The sequence below is a fragment of the Ogataea parapolymorpha genome, chromosome II (assembly GCF_000187245.1).
Source record: "Ogataea parapolymorpha DL-1 chromosome II, whole genome shotgun sequence".
Taxonomy (NCBI): Eukaryota; Fungi; Ascomycota; class Pichiomycetes; order Pichiales; family Pichiaceae; genus Ogataea; species Ogataea parapolymorpha.
Genome location: NC_027865.1, coordinates 566,181 through 582,169, shown reverse-complemented (window position 1 = coordinate 582,169; position 15,989 = coordinate 566,181). Strand labels below are relative to the sequence as shown.

At 53.8% G+C, this 15,989-nt stretch overlaps 10 protein-coding genes across 10 annotated transcripts; 5 read left to right on the top strand and 5 right to left on the bottom strand.

Annotated features, from left to right (window-relative positions):
* Positions 1-138: 138 nt before the first annotated feature.
* HPODL_04854 (Protein serine/threonine kinase) lies at positions 139-2,409 on the top strand (the record flags this gene model as incomplete). The annotated part of the gene is made up of 1 exon (XM_014081205.1): positions 139-2,409. One exon carries the CDS (start codon positions 139-141, stop codon positions 2,407-2,409), a length of 2,271 nt encoding a protein of 756 aa, XP_013936680.1.
* Positions 2,410-2,431: 22 nt separating this feature from the next.
* HPODL_04853 (Histone deacetylase HDA1) lies at positions 2,432-4,582 on the bottom strand (the record flags this gene model as incomplete). Its single annotated transcript, XM_014081204.1, has 1 exon — positions 2,432-4,582. One exon carries the CDS (start codon positions 4,580-4,582, stop codon positions 2,432-2,434), a length of 2,151 nt encoding a protein of 716 aa, XP_013936679.1.
* A 92-nt stretch (positions 4,583-4,674) lies between these two features.
* Positions 4,675-5,976, top strand: HPODL_04852 (uncharacterized protein; the record flags this gene model as incomplete). Its single annotated transcript, XM_014081203.1, has 1 exon — positions 4,675-5,976. One exon carries the CDS (start codon positions 4,675-4,677, stop codon positions 5,974-5,976), a length of 1,302 nt encoding a protein of 433 aa, XP_013936678.1.
* A 16-nt stretch (positions 5,977-5,992) lies between these two features.
* HPODL_04851 (Homoisocitrate dehydrogenase, mitochondrial) lies at positions 5,993-7,145 on the bottom strand (the record flags this gene model as incomplete). Its single annotated transcript, XM_014081202.1, has 2 exons — positions 5,993-7,044; positions 7,082-7,145. The coding sequence occupies 2 exons, from the start codon at positions 7,143-7,145 to the stop codon at positions 5,993-5,995; spliced, it is 1,116 nt and encodes a 371-aa protein (XP_013936677.1).
* A 38-nt stretch (positions 7,146-7,183) lies between these two features.
* HPODL_04850 (uncharacterized protein) lies at positions 7,184-7,552 on the top strand (the record flags this gene model as incomplete). Its single annotated transcript, XM_014081201.1, has 1 exon — positions 7,184-7,552. The coding sequence occupies one exon, from the start codon at positions 7,184-7,186 to the stop codon at positions 7,550-7,552; it is 369 nt and encodes a 122-aa protein (XP_013936676.1).
* Positions 7,553-7,609: 57 nt separating this feature from the next.
* Positions 7,610-8,209, bottom strand: HPODL_04849 (uncharacterized protein; the record flags this gene model as incomplete). Its single annotated transcript, XM_014081200.1, has 2 exons — positions 7,610-8,057; positions 8,181-8,209. 2 exons carry the CDS (start codon positions 8,207-8,209, stop codon positions 7,610-7,612), a joined length of 477 nt encoding a protein of 158 aa, XP_013936675.1.
* Positions 8,210-8,335: 126 nt separating this feature from the next.
* HPODL_04848 (Zinc transporter) lies at positions 8,336-9,535 on the bottom strand (the record flags this gene model as incomplete). Its single annotated transcript, XM_014081199.1, has 1 exon — positions 8,336-9,535. One exon carries the CDS (start codon positions 9,533-9,535, stop codon positions 8,336-8,338), a length of 1,200 nt encoding a protein of 399 aa, XP_013936674.1.
* A 386-nt stretch (positions 9,536-9,921) lies between these two features.
* HPODL_04847 (Cohesin subunit SCC3) lies at positions 9,922-13,029 on the top strand (the record flags this gene model as incomplete). The annotated part of the gene is made up of 1 exon (XM_014081198.1): positions 9,922-13,029. The coding sequence occupies one exon, from the start codon at positions 9,922-9,924 to the stop codon at positions 13,027-13,029; it is 3,108 nt and encodes a 1,035-aa protein (XP_013936673.1).
* Positions 13,030-13,109: 80 nt separating this feature from the next.
* Positions 13,110-15,116, bottom strand: HPODL_04846 (Mitochondrial inner membrane i-AAA protease supercomplex subunit YME1; the record flags this gene model as incomplete). Its single annotated transcript, XM_014081197.1, has 1 exon — positions 13,110-15,116. The coding sequence occupies one exon, from the start codon at positions 15,114-15,116 to the stop codon at positions 13,110-13,112; it is 2,007 nt and encodes a 668-aa protein (XP_013936672.1).
* A 539-nt stretch (positions 15,117-15,655) lies between these two features.
* On the top strand, positions 15,656-15,988 carry HPODL_04845 (Cytochrome c; the record flags this gene model as incomplete). The annotated part of the gene is made up of 1 exon (XM_014081196.1): positions 15,656-15,988. The coding sequence occupies one exon, from the start codon at positions 15,656-15,658 to the stop codon at positions 15,986-15,988; it is 333 nt and encodes a 110-aa protein (XP_013936671.1).
* Between the last annotated feature and the right edge of the window lies 1 nt (position 15,989).

Below are 15,989 nucleotides of genomic sequence, written 5' to 3'. Positions count from 1 at the left end.
AAGCACACAAGAGGGAATTGCCGCTTGTGAACCACTGATTCAAACTAATCAAGGCCCGAGTACCACGCGGCAGTAGCAAGACTTCCACAGCATTCCTTTTCATATATTTTCCAAGTGTGATATCAGCCTCGAACAGCTATGACCGCCGGAGCCCCGCCCTTGGTATATAAACCGGGCACCGTGTTGACCGTGGGCTCGCACAAAGTTGTCATTGAGAAGTACTTGTCCCAGGGAGGCTTTGCGCACGTGTACACTTGCCGTATCAGTCCTGCCTGGCGAGATCAGAAAATAGCATGTCTGAAAAGAGTGGCGGTGCCCGACAAACCAACGCTGAACGTGCTTCGCCAGGAGGTCGACGCCATGAGACGGCTCCAGGGGAAAAGCTGCATTGTGTCGTACATCGACTCGCACGCTTCACGGATGGCCAACGGGGTAGGATACGAGGTGTTCCTGCTGATGGAGTACTGTTCTGGAAACGGCTTGATCGATTTCATGAACACGCGGCTGGTGAACAAGCTGAAGGAGCCGGAGATTCTGCAGATCATGGGCGAGATCACGGAGGGTGTGGCGCACATGCACGCTCTGAATCCCCCGCTAATCCATAAAGACATCAAGATCGAAAACGTGCTACTCTCCAGCGACAGACACTACAAATTGTGCGATTTTGGGTCGGCGTCGCCGCCGTTGAGACCGCCACGCAACGTCGAGGAGTTCGAGATTCTCCAGAACGACATAATGAAACACACTACGCCCCAGTACCGCTGTCCGGAAATGATAGACCTGTACAAAGGACAGCCGATCGACGAGAAGTCGGATATCTGGGCGTTGGGCGTGTTTTTGTACAAGCTCTGCTATTACACGACACCTTTCGAACAGAATGCCATTAACGGCAACGGCAACGGTGGAGGCGGCGAGTATGCTATTTTGCACGGCCTGTACTCGTTCCCTCCAACTCCCCCGTACAGTACAAGATTGAAGAACGTGATTGCGAGGTGTTTGATGGTGGACCCAAAGAAGAGACCGACCGTTTTCCAGCTGCTGGAGGAAGTTTGCAAGATGCGTGGTGTTCCGTACCCAAACATAGCCAAGACCACAGACCAGACCCGAAACCTCCATGCTGCCCAGCCGCCGCCTATGCCGCGTCGGCCTGCCACGACAGAAGAGCTGGTTGCTCCTTCGGTCAAAAACGAGGTGGCAAGCAACTCTTCCAGAGAGCATGTGTTGCAGAAGTCGTATTCTGAGAAAGTCATGGCGCACCATTTGACTGCGCAGGACCCTTTTGCAAGGCTCGACAAAACCAAGTTTGTGGCGCCGTCCAATAACAAGTCCACGTCGGATCTTGCGCAGTCGTTTGCGCGTCCCGAATTCACCAGAAGGTCCTCGTCCAAGTCGCGCCCGCTCAGCATGTCTGCCGCCAGTCTCCACAAACAGGCGTCTGGCCCCGTGTCGCACGCTGACCTCATCGATGGCATGACTAGAGAGGAGGTGGTGGAGCTGTCTCCGAACCACCATAACAATATCAACAGCTCTGTCGACTTCATCAAGAGCGCCACTCCACAGAGAACAGGCGACAGCTTCAAGTCGCGCTTTGCGAGCCTGAAAACGTCTAACACCGGCCACCACAAGCGGTCGAGCATTTCATCGATCAAGGACCTCTTGACTGGGGGCAGATCGCGCGAATCGAGCAGAAACCCGTCCTATTCTTCCATAAAGAGCAGAAATGCGTCCGGCTCGAACCGCAGCACAGACTCGTTGCAGGAGTTCACGACGATCTACCGCGCGGACTCGAACTCGAGCTCCTCAGCGTCGGAAACGTTCATCGAGGACGAGCAGACCACGCCGCGCGCAGAAAAGCCAAGCGTGCCTGCGCACCGGCCACCTAAACGGTCAAACTCGATCCAACGTAGAGTGCACATGTTGCTGAACCGCAAGCCGTCGCCGCCTCCGGCGAAAACGGCACACGGGTACGGAAAATACACCGACAATAGCAGCATGCCGCCGCCGGCAAAGCCCAAGGTCAACAAGATCCCGATCAAGGTGATCACGCCGTCCAGAACGACGAACACCTCACCGCCGCCGTTTGCCACGCCAAGCTCGACAGCCACGTCGCCGTACTCGCCGCTGTCTGTGTCGTCGTCCTACAGAGATGCGGGCGAGAAGCTGAGCTACCAGGACGCGGTGCTGAGTCGCGTCAACAGCGTCGACTCGTCGACTCCGTCGACCCCGTTGCGGAACAGAGCGAAGACCAGCTCCAAGAAACCGCCTCCACGGCCAAAGAAACCAGAGCATCTGAGCTCCAACAAGTCGACGCCCCAGAAGCCGCCGCCGCCTGCGCGCAACAGCTTCAGCGACGACGACGTCGAGGCGCTCGAAAGACGCTTCTACGAAAAGTTCCCCAGTGCATTATAGAACAGAAAAGGCATATCCACTTTCACTCGCTATCGCTATCGTAGTCCTCCAACGAGTCCTGAATGAAGTCGCAGCCTTCTTCCAACCTCTCCTCAATGATATTGTCCACGCCTTCCACGTCGGCGCGCAAAACACGGCCGTACTTCTTGCGCGGCCGCTTGCTGCTCCCGTTTTTCTCCACGTCGCCCCAGCACGGGTGTTTCGCCGCCGTGAACACGAGCGAGTTCTGGTAGAACCAGTCGACCACCGACTCGTCGATCGACGAGACGATCGCGCGCAATGCGGTCGCACGGTCCAAATAGTTCACCGAGCACTTCACCAGCCCGCGTACGTCACGGTGGCCGCATAGATGTACCACGCCGTTGTACGCGTCGCCAACACCAACAAACGCGATCTTGCTCACCTTGAAGTACTGGATGTAGTGGTCCCAGAGATACAGCAGCACGTCCTGCGCGGAGCTGATGTTGTTATACTGTGCGTCCTCGCTACCAGAGATGGACAGCGGCACGTTGATGTCCACGACGCCGTACTGCTGGTCCAACGCCCAGTCCAAAAACCGCAGAGACTGATCCACCACGACCGCCGAAGCCGAGTCCAGCGTGCCCGTTACCGGGTCTCTGCGGGCCCACACACGCGCCGAGTCATGCACAACAATTACGAGCTTGTCTGCCTGGTAAACATCGGGCGAGCACAGCACCAGGTCCCTAAGTGAGGACGACTCTGGCAATTTTTCTGTAAGAATTGGAAGCGGCACAAAATGTCGTTTTTCGAAAAGCTCTTCTTTCTGGTACGCGCGGATCGCATCGCTGACTTTGAGGCCCTTGCCGGCCATTTCCTCGAACGACACCGCGCCCAGCTTTTCCACGAGTCCGTCGTAGTCTCCCATGATGTTGGGCTTCGAGAAATCCTGGCCGTCGTAGCCCGGCTTGAGTGTCTTCCAGTACTGCGACTGGATCTTGATCACGTCGTCGATCACCTCGATCGTCTCAGTTTTCAGCTGCACCGACTTGAGCTCCTCGGGCGGCTCGCCCAGCAGCACCTTGGCCACGCGCAGCGCGCTGCTAGCGATCGCATCCAAATTATAGCCACCTTCCAAAACGACGCACAAATTACCCTTGGCGAGACTCTTGAGCGCGTGGGTCATGTGGCCATACCCGGCAGGTGACACGTGACACCCGCCGATGATGTCGCCGTCGGCGGCGTCGAACCCCGACGAGATAATTACGAGATCCGGCGCAAACTCGTGGCACACAGGCATGATCACCCTGTTGAACGCGTAGATGTAGTCTGCGTCGCCGACGCCGCCCACGGGCCACGGAATGTTGACGTTGAAGCCCTCGCCCGCGCCAGAACCGACCTGGTCCGCACCGCCAGCCTTGGTGCCCGGATAGTACTTGCCGTGCTCGTACCTGTGGAGCGAGATGTACAGCACGCGCGGGTCGTCGAAAAACGCTTTTTGTGTGCCGTTACCGTGGTGCACGTCCCAGTCCACTATCACAATCCGGCGAACCGACTCTGGGTAGCTTGCAAGAATGGACTTGGCGGCGACAGCAACGTTCGAAAACAAGCAGAACCCGCCCGGCGCGTCGGGCTCCGCATGGTGGCCCGGCGGCCGCACTACCGCCAGGGCGTTTTTAACACGGCCCTCCACCACTGCCTTGCACGCCTCAATGGCTCCTCCGCAAGAGAGCTTGGCACTCAACAACGAGTCATTGTTGAAGTAGACAGAGTCGCCTTTTTCTGTGTGTGCCATGAGCTCCTCCTTGGTCATCTGCTGCGTGCTCTCTATAAACCGTAGATGCTCCGGCGTGTGCACGAGCAAGATCTCCTCCGCGCTGGCCTCACGCACAGGAATCTTTACCATGAGATCTCCAATCTGGTCGCGTCCCGACAGCGTCGGGTCGTTGATGAGCCCGTTCTCGGCCAGGATCTTGTATATTCTGTAGATCCGGCGCGGATCCTCCGGATGCGGGTCAATGTATTCGAAGTAGGACGTAAATATCTTGGCGTGGTACCGCATGCGCACGTCGTAGCAAAGACCTGTTTTCAGAGGCACGTACGCCAATTGCGGCTCGCGTTCCGGCACAATCACCAAATTCGCGGGCACATCCTGGTCCTCCGGCTTGATGCTGTCAAGAGGGCGTTTGCGGTCTCCGTTGAAAGCTGTCTCCATGGGATTATAATAAAGAAAATAATGTTTTGTGTATTAAATCTCGCCATACTACACCGCCTGAGAAAAAATAAAAAAAAATAATTCATCTTCATATGAAGCTCTACTACGAGGCCTCACGGTTTCTGGACGACACCAAGAGCGGGTCGCTGCAGAACCGCATTTTTGCTGCTGCACGTGACCGCAAAATCCAGTCCGACCCCAAACATGTGTACGCGCTCGTCCTGTCGACGCTCAAGTACCGGCCGTTTCTGGCCCAGATCATCCGCAAATGCAAACTGCTGGAGCTCGAGAAAAAAAGCAAGCTGACCCAGCCGCTGGCACTGCTGCTGGTTCACGACCTGCTTTTGTCGAAAGGCGGCCGAATCCACAGCAAACACCACCCACTGAAAGACGCCGTGATCCGCAACAAGACTAGATTGCACGCCGAGCTCACAAAACTCAAGTTGAAGCACGGCGTGCGGACGCTGGAGGACCTCGTCGAGGACGACGACACGCCTGTGCGATGGTTTCGTGTGAACCTCGCGCGTACGACAAAAGACGCCGTCCTCGCTGCCCTGGCACATCTCCGACGCGTCGATTGCGTCGCCGACATACAAAAAGGTACCATCTACCACGACGAGTACGTGGCAGACCTATTTGGTGTCCACCCGCGCGAAGCGCTTGTTTCCCTCCCGATCTACCAGTCTGGTGATGTAATTATCCAGGATCGGGCGTCCTGCTTCCCAGCATTTATTCTGGCTCCCAAACCAGGCAAGGATAAGATAATCGACGCGTGTGCTGCTCCAGGCAACAAGACTACACATCTGGCCGCTATTTTAGGGAACTCGCCGGACTCGGTCATCGCTTTCGAGAAAAACCCGGAACGAGCCAAGACTCTGCACAAGATGTGCGAAAAGGCAGGAGCATTAGGCTGTATCCGGATACAACAGGGCGACTTCACCAAGACCGACCCCAACGAATATCCAGACGTCACAGGACTGCTTGTAGACCCGTCGTGCTCGGGCAGCGGCATTTTTGGCCGCGGGTTCGAGGAAAACGACACCGAAGAGCACACTCAGGAGCGGCTGAAAAAACTGGCAGGGTTCCAGGTAGCCATCATGAAGCACGCGATGCGTTTCCCCAACGCAAAGAAAATTGTCTACTCGACGTGCTCGGTGCACGCTCAGGAGAACGAGCAGGTCGTCGTGGACTTGCTGCTGGACAGCACGGTGCGGGCGCAGGGGTGGCGAGTGTGTAGCAGAGAAGACGTGATCCCGTCGTGGCCGCGGCGCGGGCTTGTGGAGGAGTTCAGCGCCCTGGACGACCCGCAGCGGTGTGCGGACGGCTGTATCCGCACGGTGCCCCGGCAGGACGGCGGAATCGGGTTTTTCGCGGTGGCTTTTGAAAGAGATTAGCAGTGTATTAATTTAGCTACAATCTTCTGATCACGTCAGCAACAACCTCCTGAGTGGAGCTCTTTCCGCCCAAGTCTGGCGTCTTGATGACGTCCTCCTTGAGGTTGGCATCGACGGCAGCGTAGATTTTGGAAGCGGCCTCCGGGTGGCCCATAAACTCGAGCATCAGCGCGGTGGACCGGATCGTGGCTATTGGGTTGGCAATGCCCTTGCCCTCGATATCTGGGGCTGAACCGTGGCACGGCTCGCCAATGGCAAAGTTGTCGCCGACGTTGGCCGAAGGAACGACTCCCAGAGACCCCACGAGAGCAGCAGCTCCGTCGGATAAAATGTCTCCGTACAGATTTGGAGCCACAACAACGTCGAAAATTTCCGGCTCTCTGAACATCCTGTACACCATCGAGTCGACGATCTGCTCCTTGTACTGGACGCCAGAATACTTTGCCGGGTTGCTGTCGTACAATTTTCTCACGGTTTCTCTGAAAAGTCCGTCAGACACAGACAGAACGTTACTCTTGTGAGTCACCGTCAACGTAGGCTGCGAATGCAGACTGGCGCCGCCAAGCTCTCTGATAGCCTGTCTTTGCAAGGCGATCTCCAACGCGATGGCACCGATCTTGGTGGTGGCCCGCTCGGTGATCCGCTTGATGGCCTCGGCCACCTTCTGGCCGTCTTTCTCGTACAATTTTTCCTCCTTGATATAGAGGTCTTCGGTGTTTTCTCTCACGATGACCATGTCGACGGGGCGGCCAATGCCCTCGACGCTCTTCACGGGTCTCACGTTGGCGTACAGACCGAGCTTTTTGCGTAGAGCCACGATTGGCGACGAGTAACCCTCCACTTTGGTCGTTGGAGACGAGACTGCTCCGAAAAGAGCGCCGTCGCACGATTTTTGCAGAACCTCGACAGTTTCGTCAGGGAGCGCGGTTCCTGTCTGTTTGAACAGCTCAAATCCGGCCTTGAGCTCGGTGAACTCGAACTTGAGACCGAGGTCTGAAGGAAGAGCCTCTAGCACCTGTTTTCCAGCAGGAATGACTTCTCTGCCGATTCCGTCTCCAGGAATCAGGCCTGCAATGTTAGCGGGCGACATTAACGCAGTACGTACCGATTTTCAGCGCCTTGGTGGCATAGGTGCGGGCAAATTGTTTGGACAGTGTTCTGGAAGCCAGCATGATGAAATTAATTATTTTTCACCACTTTTTTTTTAATGTTTTCTTCCGTCTGCTACGTTGGAGCGGCCATTTTGTTTGCCAATTCCGCGTACTCTTCATACCAATTTCACCAGCTGGGCAACGCTCTGCCTTTGGACGTCCAACTGGAGGCCGGTTTGGCGTGCGTGTTGGTCCTGGTGGGCAGTTTGGCCGGTGTCCCGCGTCCAAGCCCCAAGCACGACATCGTCACAGGCAAGGAGGTGAGGGGACACAGCCAGGAGCCGCTCAAGTACATTTACATGGAAAAAGCAACAGAGGAGCTGGAGGTGCAAGGAGTGGCGTTGTTTGAGGAACTGGTCAACCGACCAGGATACCTGGCATTAAAACAAAAAAGAGCCGAGTTCGCCAAATGGGCAAACCAATGAGCGCCATTGGGCACAAAAGCAAAGCCTAATTAAAGCAAACAACACATCGATACGCCACTATTTGAAGAGCGAGCGCAGTCGCGCGAAAATCCCGTGTCCGCTGGACTCGGACATCGGATACTCGTCTTTCAGTGTGACCTGCGTGGAGCTGCCCAGGTCCTCCTGGTCAGGGGCCTCGCGCTGCGCCTGCCCCACGCGGCCAGCGTCGTCGCCGTCTGCGTCTGGGTACGAGATGGCCGTGAACTCGCTGGCGCCATCCTCGTTGTCGTATCTAATTAAATCGTCCGGATACAGCACGTTGTTGAGGTTCCCGCACTCGTCGTACTCCTTCTTGTCATTGTCAGAAGTGTACCATTGGTTGTCCACAACAAACTTGAAGACGATCTTTTCAAAGGGCAACTCAACAACCTTGGCAAAACCCACGCCGGTTTTGTCCAGCTGGCACGTTTTGGACCAATTATCGAACGAGCCAGTGACGTACACCTGTTTGGCGTCGCTAGAGAGCCTGTAGATGGTTAGAAATCGATATCTTGATTTGATCAGCTGTTATCAGATAGGATCAACAATAGGGAAAAAATTGCAATCCGACTGAAAAAATCGCTGATCTGGTGTCTATTCACGCACATACCATTCGAATCTGTATTTATACACAGTCATTTGCGGTCTGGGAGAACAGAGATAGTAATTATTAGTACCGATGTGCACGGTGGGAAAAAAGATCGGGCTCCTTAAAATTGCAGATATACCCACTTGAGAAAAAATTTATATATATTGTCCTAATATCTATTCGTTCCACGCAATCAAAAACATGAAGCCGATGCCCACAAAGATGAAGAAGATTTGGCTCACAAACTTGCGCAATTCTTGTAGTCTTGTAGTTCCCTGGCCCAGTTCCAGCAGCTCCGGCACCACGCTGAAGCCAATGTACAGGAATCCGCCTGCAGTGAACGGCAAAGTGAGGTCTTCGATTTGGACAGTAGTGCCAAAGAGACCGGACGATTTGAGCGCTGCCAGCTTGTTGGCGTCGCCCGACATGGTCTGGATGCCTATGCCGATCAATGTACCCAGATAAGCACCAATTGCGGTCACAAACTGCGAGCTCATGGCCTGCCACTTGGTGAACCCGCCTTGGATCAGAAGCGCAAAGTCCCCCACTTCATGTGGGATTTCGTGGAAAAACACAGCCAAAGTGGTAGTGCAGCCCACAGTCTTGGAGATGTAGAACGAGGCCGCAATTGCAAGGCCGTCGGTGATGTTGTGCGTGAAGTCTGAGATCAGGTTGAGATACGCAGACGTCTTGACACTGGCGTTTGGGTTCGCCACCACAGGCTGTGCTTTAGTTTCTGTGTTCTTTTTCCCCTTCTTTTTTTTCGACTTTGGTTTCTCCACGGGCTCTGCGTGGGTATGCGAGTGCGAGTGCGACGACCCCTCGCCCGTGTGCTCGAGAATCCGCAAACTTTTGTCGATCACAAAGAAAAATAGAAAACCGACGAAAATGCAGAACCCAAGCACACAGTTGCGTTTTCCGTCAACCAGAACAAACGACGCCTTGTGTTCCAATGGCTCACCCAGGAACGTCTGTGGTAGAAGGTGCAGAAAGACGTCTCCCAGAAGTCCCCCGATGGCAAAGCTGACCAGAAGGGACAAGGACGAGACGTCGATGTTGGCGGGGATCAGGGCGAGAATGAAGTTTGGAGGCCCCGAGATGTAGGTCGTTGCAAGTAGAGCATTTCCCGCGGGTCCAAATGGGAACAGTTTCGAGAAAACGTACTCTGCGTAGTTGAGACCCTCCTCCTCTTGCTCGAAGTGCTGGTTCAGCTCCCGAACCACTTTGCATTGGTCCAGTTCCTCGTTCAGAGTGTCCAAATCAAGCACACCATCCTCATGGAACAGCGGCTTTGAACGAATTGTCGGCTTAGAAAATGAAAATGCCGCCCCAAGAGACAGCAGCGTAAACACCGAAACCAGTCTTGAACAAAGCATAAATAAAAATAAAGAAAAAAAACTGTAAGCCATTTTATATCATGTTGCGCAGAGAGCCCACTACCATTAAATTGACTCCGGACGACGTGAAGGAGTTTTACCGCGAGCAAACGTACAACACGATTTCTGGGTCCTCGGAGCCGGCAGAGAACCAGAATCTCGCGACGGAAACACAGCAACGGTCGATCAAAGAGCGCATCTTGGGAGAGCGTGGGCGCAGCCAGTAAGCACAGGGATATCCTTAGCCCACCTTACGTGCTCCCAATACCCATCTGCTTGAGATAGGTCCTATTTTTAGTTCTTTGCTCTGCGGCGAGTCGTTGACTATATAGCGGTCTTTGGTGTTTATATTTATTGCCCCAATTCTAATTTTTTATTTTCGCGTCATGTCTACAAGAAGATCCACCCGGCTTCAGGCCCATCCCGACCGGTCGCTGAACTACTCGGTCGACCTGTCTGATAGCGAGTCGAGTGGGGCAAGCGAAAAGGAGAACGAGTACCAGCCAAACAAGCGTGCTGCGCGTAAACCAAACAAGACTTCGCGCGGCCCCAAGAGACGCAAGACCGTGCCAAATAACATAGACCAGCTCGAAAATTTCCAGGAAAACCCCATTTTTGAGACGCTGAGCCACGCAGAAGTGGCCGTAGCCGAGCTGGCTGCCTCGTGGCTCGACCAGTTCGAGGAGGATAAGTACGACGCAGTCAAGGATATGCTGAACTTTGTTTTGAGAGCGTGCGGGTGCGTGACGCTTGTGGCGAAGCACGACGTGGCGAACGCAGACTCGTCCAAGGAAACGGTAGCAGAGATTCAGGCGATGTTTGAAAAACAGGGCTCTCACGAGTATCCTTTGGGTCTTGCTGGCAACTCCAAGAACGCCAACTGGAGAGATTTTAAAAAGAGGTGTTTGGAGTTCGTGGACCAGGTTTTGGTGGCAGCGAGCGAACAGGGCATTTTGTATGAGGACGACGAGCTAGTGGAGCTGCTGGTCACGTGGCTGGGAGCCCTCACCACCTCGAACGCGCGACCTCTGCGGTATGCTTCCACGCTTTTGTGTCTGCAGATGGAAACGACGCTGTGCTCGCTTGTGGCGCAAACCTCGACGGCTGTCAACCGTGCACAACGCCAGCTGACGAACGAACAACGCAACATCGACAATTTGCTGAAAAAAGCCCGTTCAGGTGCTAAGTTGGCCGCTGCCAAAGACCGTGCTGCGCAGATCGAGCAGAATTGCCAACTATACAGCGAACACAAGACTTATCTGGAGACTTTTCTCCAAGACATATTCAACACCACCTTTGCTCACAGATACAGAGACACCGATGCGCAGATCCGCCAGGAGTGCGTGAGACACCTGAGCTACTGGATCGACCTGTACCCAGAGTTTTTCTTTGAGAGCATATACATACGGTATCTGGGGTGGCTGATGACCGACCAGGATGTGGCGGTGCGGCACGAGGTGCTGCGCGTGGTGCTCAGACTGTACCAGACGCAGTCGATGGTGGCAGCTCTGCGGCAGTTCACCAGCCACTTCAAAGAAAAACTCATCGAAATGGCTTTTTACGAGGCAGATACGCGCGTCCGCAGCAGCTGTGTGCAGGTTCTGACGGAGATCTCCAGGATGGGCTTTTTGGATACAGAGGAAGTTGTCAAGGTAGCCAGTTTGATTTTTGTCGACGATGAGGACCTAATCTGCCAGAAGGGCAAGACCGCGACGCGACTGATCAAGGACCTGGCCAAGTTCATCGCCACAGTTGAGGCGCAGTCGCTCGCCGAGTTTATGGAGTCCAACAGTGCTACTGTTGAAAAGGTGGCAGGCTCCCTTGAGCTCAGCGTCAAAGACTTGCTCAAGTTCCACGGGGTGTCGCAGATGCTTGTCGAGGCAGAAACGTATTACAACTCGGACGTGGCCACCAAAGCTGTCAAGATGCGGTCTTACAACTCACGGACAGCCAAACTCGTTCGTGTTTGTCAGAACCTGTTTGCTCTGCCACGGTACCACGCCGACGGCGCGCTGGAGACCCTGTGTGGCTATATTTTGTACGACTTCTCTGCCAACGCAGAAATCGCCAAAATCCAGCACAGCGTCGAGTTGTCTCACGCACAGACGTTTTTCGTGCTTGGTCTGATTTCCGCAGCGGCAACCATCTATTGCGAGGCGGACGCGAACGAATTCCACCAGCAGCTGTTCCCAAAAAAGCACGACGACCAGACCAACGACAGAATGCTGTATCTGGGCAAGCTTGTTGCACAGCTGGACTCGCTATTCGACGTGTGCAAGAAAACGCATTTGGCGGTGTTTTTGGGTCTGTTCACCCAATTGGTTAAACATAGAGTCTGCGAGACACTGGACCAGACAGAAACGGAGACCAAAATCACGGCACAGCTGCTGAAAACGTTTAGAGAGGACCAGCTGAGCTCTTACACTCCAGAGTCTCCGGAATACTACAACTCGATTAATTTCCAATTCGCGCAGCTCTTTGAACACATCAACACCGACATGGTTGAGGTCTCGCTGAAAGTTGACGAGGTGGCGCAGGAACTCGCCGAGGAGCTGACACTGGCGATCAAGGACGCCGACCGGTTGCAGGTTGGTAGCACGCTGTGCAAACTGATGTTGTTGCGTGGCTCAGCCACCAAATCCCGACTCTTGACTCAACTCATGCCGCTGATCGACGACATCTGCTCTTGCACAGCGTCGCTGCCATTATCTGACGAGCTGGATCAGCTGGTCGCGTCCAACAAGGCATCAGAGTATTTCTCGTGTCTGCTTTTCCTAGTGGCGGAAAACCTCGAGACACTGACCAACAAGCTTAAGGTCGATCCTGACGCTGAGGTGCTCGACGAACTGCACCGCCACCTGTCGCCGTTGGCGCCTGTCAAACGTGCTTTGCTGGAACTGGTTGCGTCACGTGCACAAAACATCAATTTCTGGTATGCCGTCTGCAACCTGTATCTGGACGTGTTCACCACGCTGAACCTGCTCAAATACTACGTTGGCCCGCACAGAGACGTCCTCGACCACTTTTTCGACACAGAAATGTCTGTCGAGCCGCTTTCTAGCAGCCAGGAATGCTTGCTCCAGCTGTTTTTGATTTTGGAGGCACAGGTTGCTTCTGAAAAGCAGGTCGAGCTGGACCGCACAGAACACGAAGACGTGAATTTCGAAACTGCCCAGATGGACGACTGTGAGCGCAAGCTGTGCACTTTTGTTGCCAAACTGATGCTGCTCGACAAGACGGTCGGTCTGGAGACGTCCATTGTCAGCAGAGTGAAGCTCAACAGGGCAGTCCTGGGAAGTCTTTTCAACGAGGTTCTGGATTACGAGCAAGTGGAAATGAAGGAGGAGGAGGAGTTGCCAAAGGAGCTGCCTCAGGAGCAACAGGAGCAGCAGGAGCAGCAGGAGCCACTAGAACAATCCTCCGACCAGTTCTTGCACACCAACACCTCGGTCCCAAACCTGCTGCCCGAGCCGGTGCCCGACCTCGTTTTATAATCGCTAGCTACATGTTTCTCCGTGCTTGCACAGCTCGCATCGGTCTCATTAATCATATAATATATGCAGATAGGGTCTATTTATGCCTTTGCAGACACTCCTATTGGCTGGTCGTCTGGCGCAATATCAAACTCCTGACGCGAAGACGGCGACTTGATCACCTTATTGGTGGCCACCTTGGCCTTGTTGATCGCCTCGCCCCTCACAACCTTTTCCATCTCGTCTCTGGTCAAAGTCTCGTACTCCAAAAGCCCTTCAGCCAACCGCTTCAGCTCGACACGACGGTCGTGGAGCAGCTTCCGAGTGCGCTCCTCAGACTCCAGCAGCAATTTGCGTGTTTCCTGATCAGCCATGTCTCTGAGCTTTGGAGACCACGACTCCCATTGGTCAGAGAGCTTGACAGGCCCTATTTTGTCAGACATGCCGTAGGACGTCACCATGGCTCTGGCTGTACTTGTGGCCGACGAGAGGTCGGAAGAACAACCACTCGTGACGTTGTTTGGGCCATACAGCATCTCCTCAGCAATCTTGCCTCCCATGCACACATCCAGTCGAGCACAGCACTCGTTTTTCGTGATATCATGTTTATCCATCTCAGGAAGCTGGAAAGTGACACCAAGAGCACGGCCTCTTGGCAAGATCGTTGCCTTGTACAGAGGTGTGGCGCCATCGGTGAACATGGCCGCTATGGCGTGGCCAGCCTCGTGGTAGGCGGTGTTTCTTCTGGTTTCCTCCGTCATAACCATGGTTTTTCTTTCTCCGCCCATCAACACCTTATCCTTGGCCCACTCGAGATGGGACATGTTGACGCTCAACGCGTTCTGATGTGAAGCGTACAAAGCAGCCTGGTTCACGAGGTTCTTGAGCGCAGCACCAGACATTCCGGTCGTTGTTCTGGCAATCACAGATGGATCGACCTCCTTGGAAACGGCAATGTTCTTCAGATGGTGTTTAAGGATGGCTAGACGGCCTCTGACGTCCGGCAGGTCAACGTTCACCACCTTGTCGAATCTTCCCGGTCTAGTCAAAGCCTTATCCAGAGAGTCTGGGAAATTGGTGGCTCCAATGATGATGATTCCCTCGGTCTGAGAAAATCCATCCAGCTCAACAAGCAGCTGGTTCAATGTCTGCTTGGCGTACGCCTGGTCTCTGCTCTTCCGCTTTCCTCCGATGGCGTCAAGCTCATCGATGAAAACAATAGCTGGGGCTCTAGCACGAGCTTTGCTGAACAGTTCCCTGACTCTCTTGGCACCCACACCAACATACAACTCGTCAAACTCGGATCCAGACATGAAAAAGAACGGCACACCAGCCTCGCCGGCCGTGGCCCGCGCAAGCAGCGTCTTACCGGTACCAGGGGGGCCGGTCAGCAAAACACCCTTTGGAAGCTGTCCACCAAGTCCGGTAAACTTGGAAGGATCCTTCAGAAACTCAACAACCTCCTCGAGCTCGGCTCTGGCCTCGTCAACACCACAGACATCGGAAAACTTCACGGTCGACTCGCTGACCTCCACGCTCTTGTCCTCGACACTCGAGCCCTTGATGATCGAGCCGTTCTCAACCAAATAATTAAACAGCATATACGCACCGTAAGATGTCAAACCAACAGGAATAAGCCACTTGATCCATTTAGAAATGGTAATTAAAGGCGACTCGGTCACAATGACGTGGATCGGATCGGTTCTCGTACCGTAGCCAGACTGTCCAAAGCCAGCCCCGTAGCCACCCGAAGACGCGCCAGCATTGACACTCAGGCCCAAAGAACGAGCCACAGCTTCGGCCTTCTGATAGTCTCCCATCTTGTATAAGGCGTCGATATACAGCTGGGAACACTCTGGAGACGTGGCTATACCAGGAGTCTCGTACCGTGAAACAACAATGTGCGGGTAGTTGGCGTTGATCAGCGCTTTGTAGAAGGATGCTTGCACTGCCGGATTGGAAAGTTCACGATTGGCTGCCTGTTCCTGGGACGCGAGAGACGCGACGGAGTTGGAGGAAAACCTAACAGCGGAACGTTTCAGTGCGACAGGCCTAAACGGACGCGGCAGAAGTGGCCGCATCCATACCCTGGGTCTCGCAAACAACATGGCAAAGTTACAACAAGTGACTATTTTTCCACTTTTTTATTTTGGTACACTGGCCTTTCTTTTTGCCATCAGCGCAATTCCCGACACCCGTGCACCGCGACACTCGGAAGTTGTCATTGAAATTTTGTCGCCGTTTTAGATCGCTGTGGGAGAAAAAGAAATAAAAAAAATTACCTGGAAGCTCGTAGAAACTAGGGGAGCCGAGGAATAAACTGGGGGTGCACAGCCTTACACCACCTCGGAAGAGCAGGGAGCAATAACCAGCAGGGGCCAGTGTCAGCAAATCGGAACGTGCATTCAGTGGACAGCAGCACATACGGACATGGATATAAGCCCCCATTAAGGTCTTGAATCAAGCAGTCAACCCCCTTAACGGCACGAAAATATAATCCACCAATAATATCCGTGCAAATTGTCAAGGGTGAGAAAAAAAAAACATTGTAACGCTAATACTCCCAAACGGGACCAGCATACAAGCATATATAAATAAGTAATTCCCAATTTTTCCACCTATCCATTATTTATAACATATATTGAAAATGCCAGCTCCATACGAAAAAGGTTCTGCTAAGAAGGGTGCCACCCTGTTCAAGACCAGATGTTTGCAGTGTCACACTGTTGAGGAGGGTGGACCACACAAGGTTGGTCCAAACCTTCACGGTGTCTTCGGTAGAAAATCTGGTCAAGCCGAAGGTTACTCATACACCGACGCCAACAAGAGAAAGGGTGTCGAATGGACCGAGCAGACCATGTCCGACTACCTGGAAAACCCAAAGAAGTACATCCCTGGAACCAAGATGGCATTTGGTGGTTTGAAGAAGGCAAAGGACAGAAACGATCTGATCACCTACTTGGTCGAAGCTTGTAAATAAT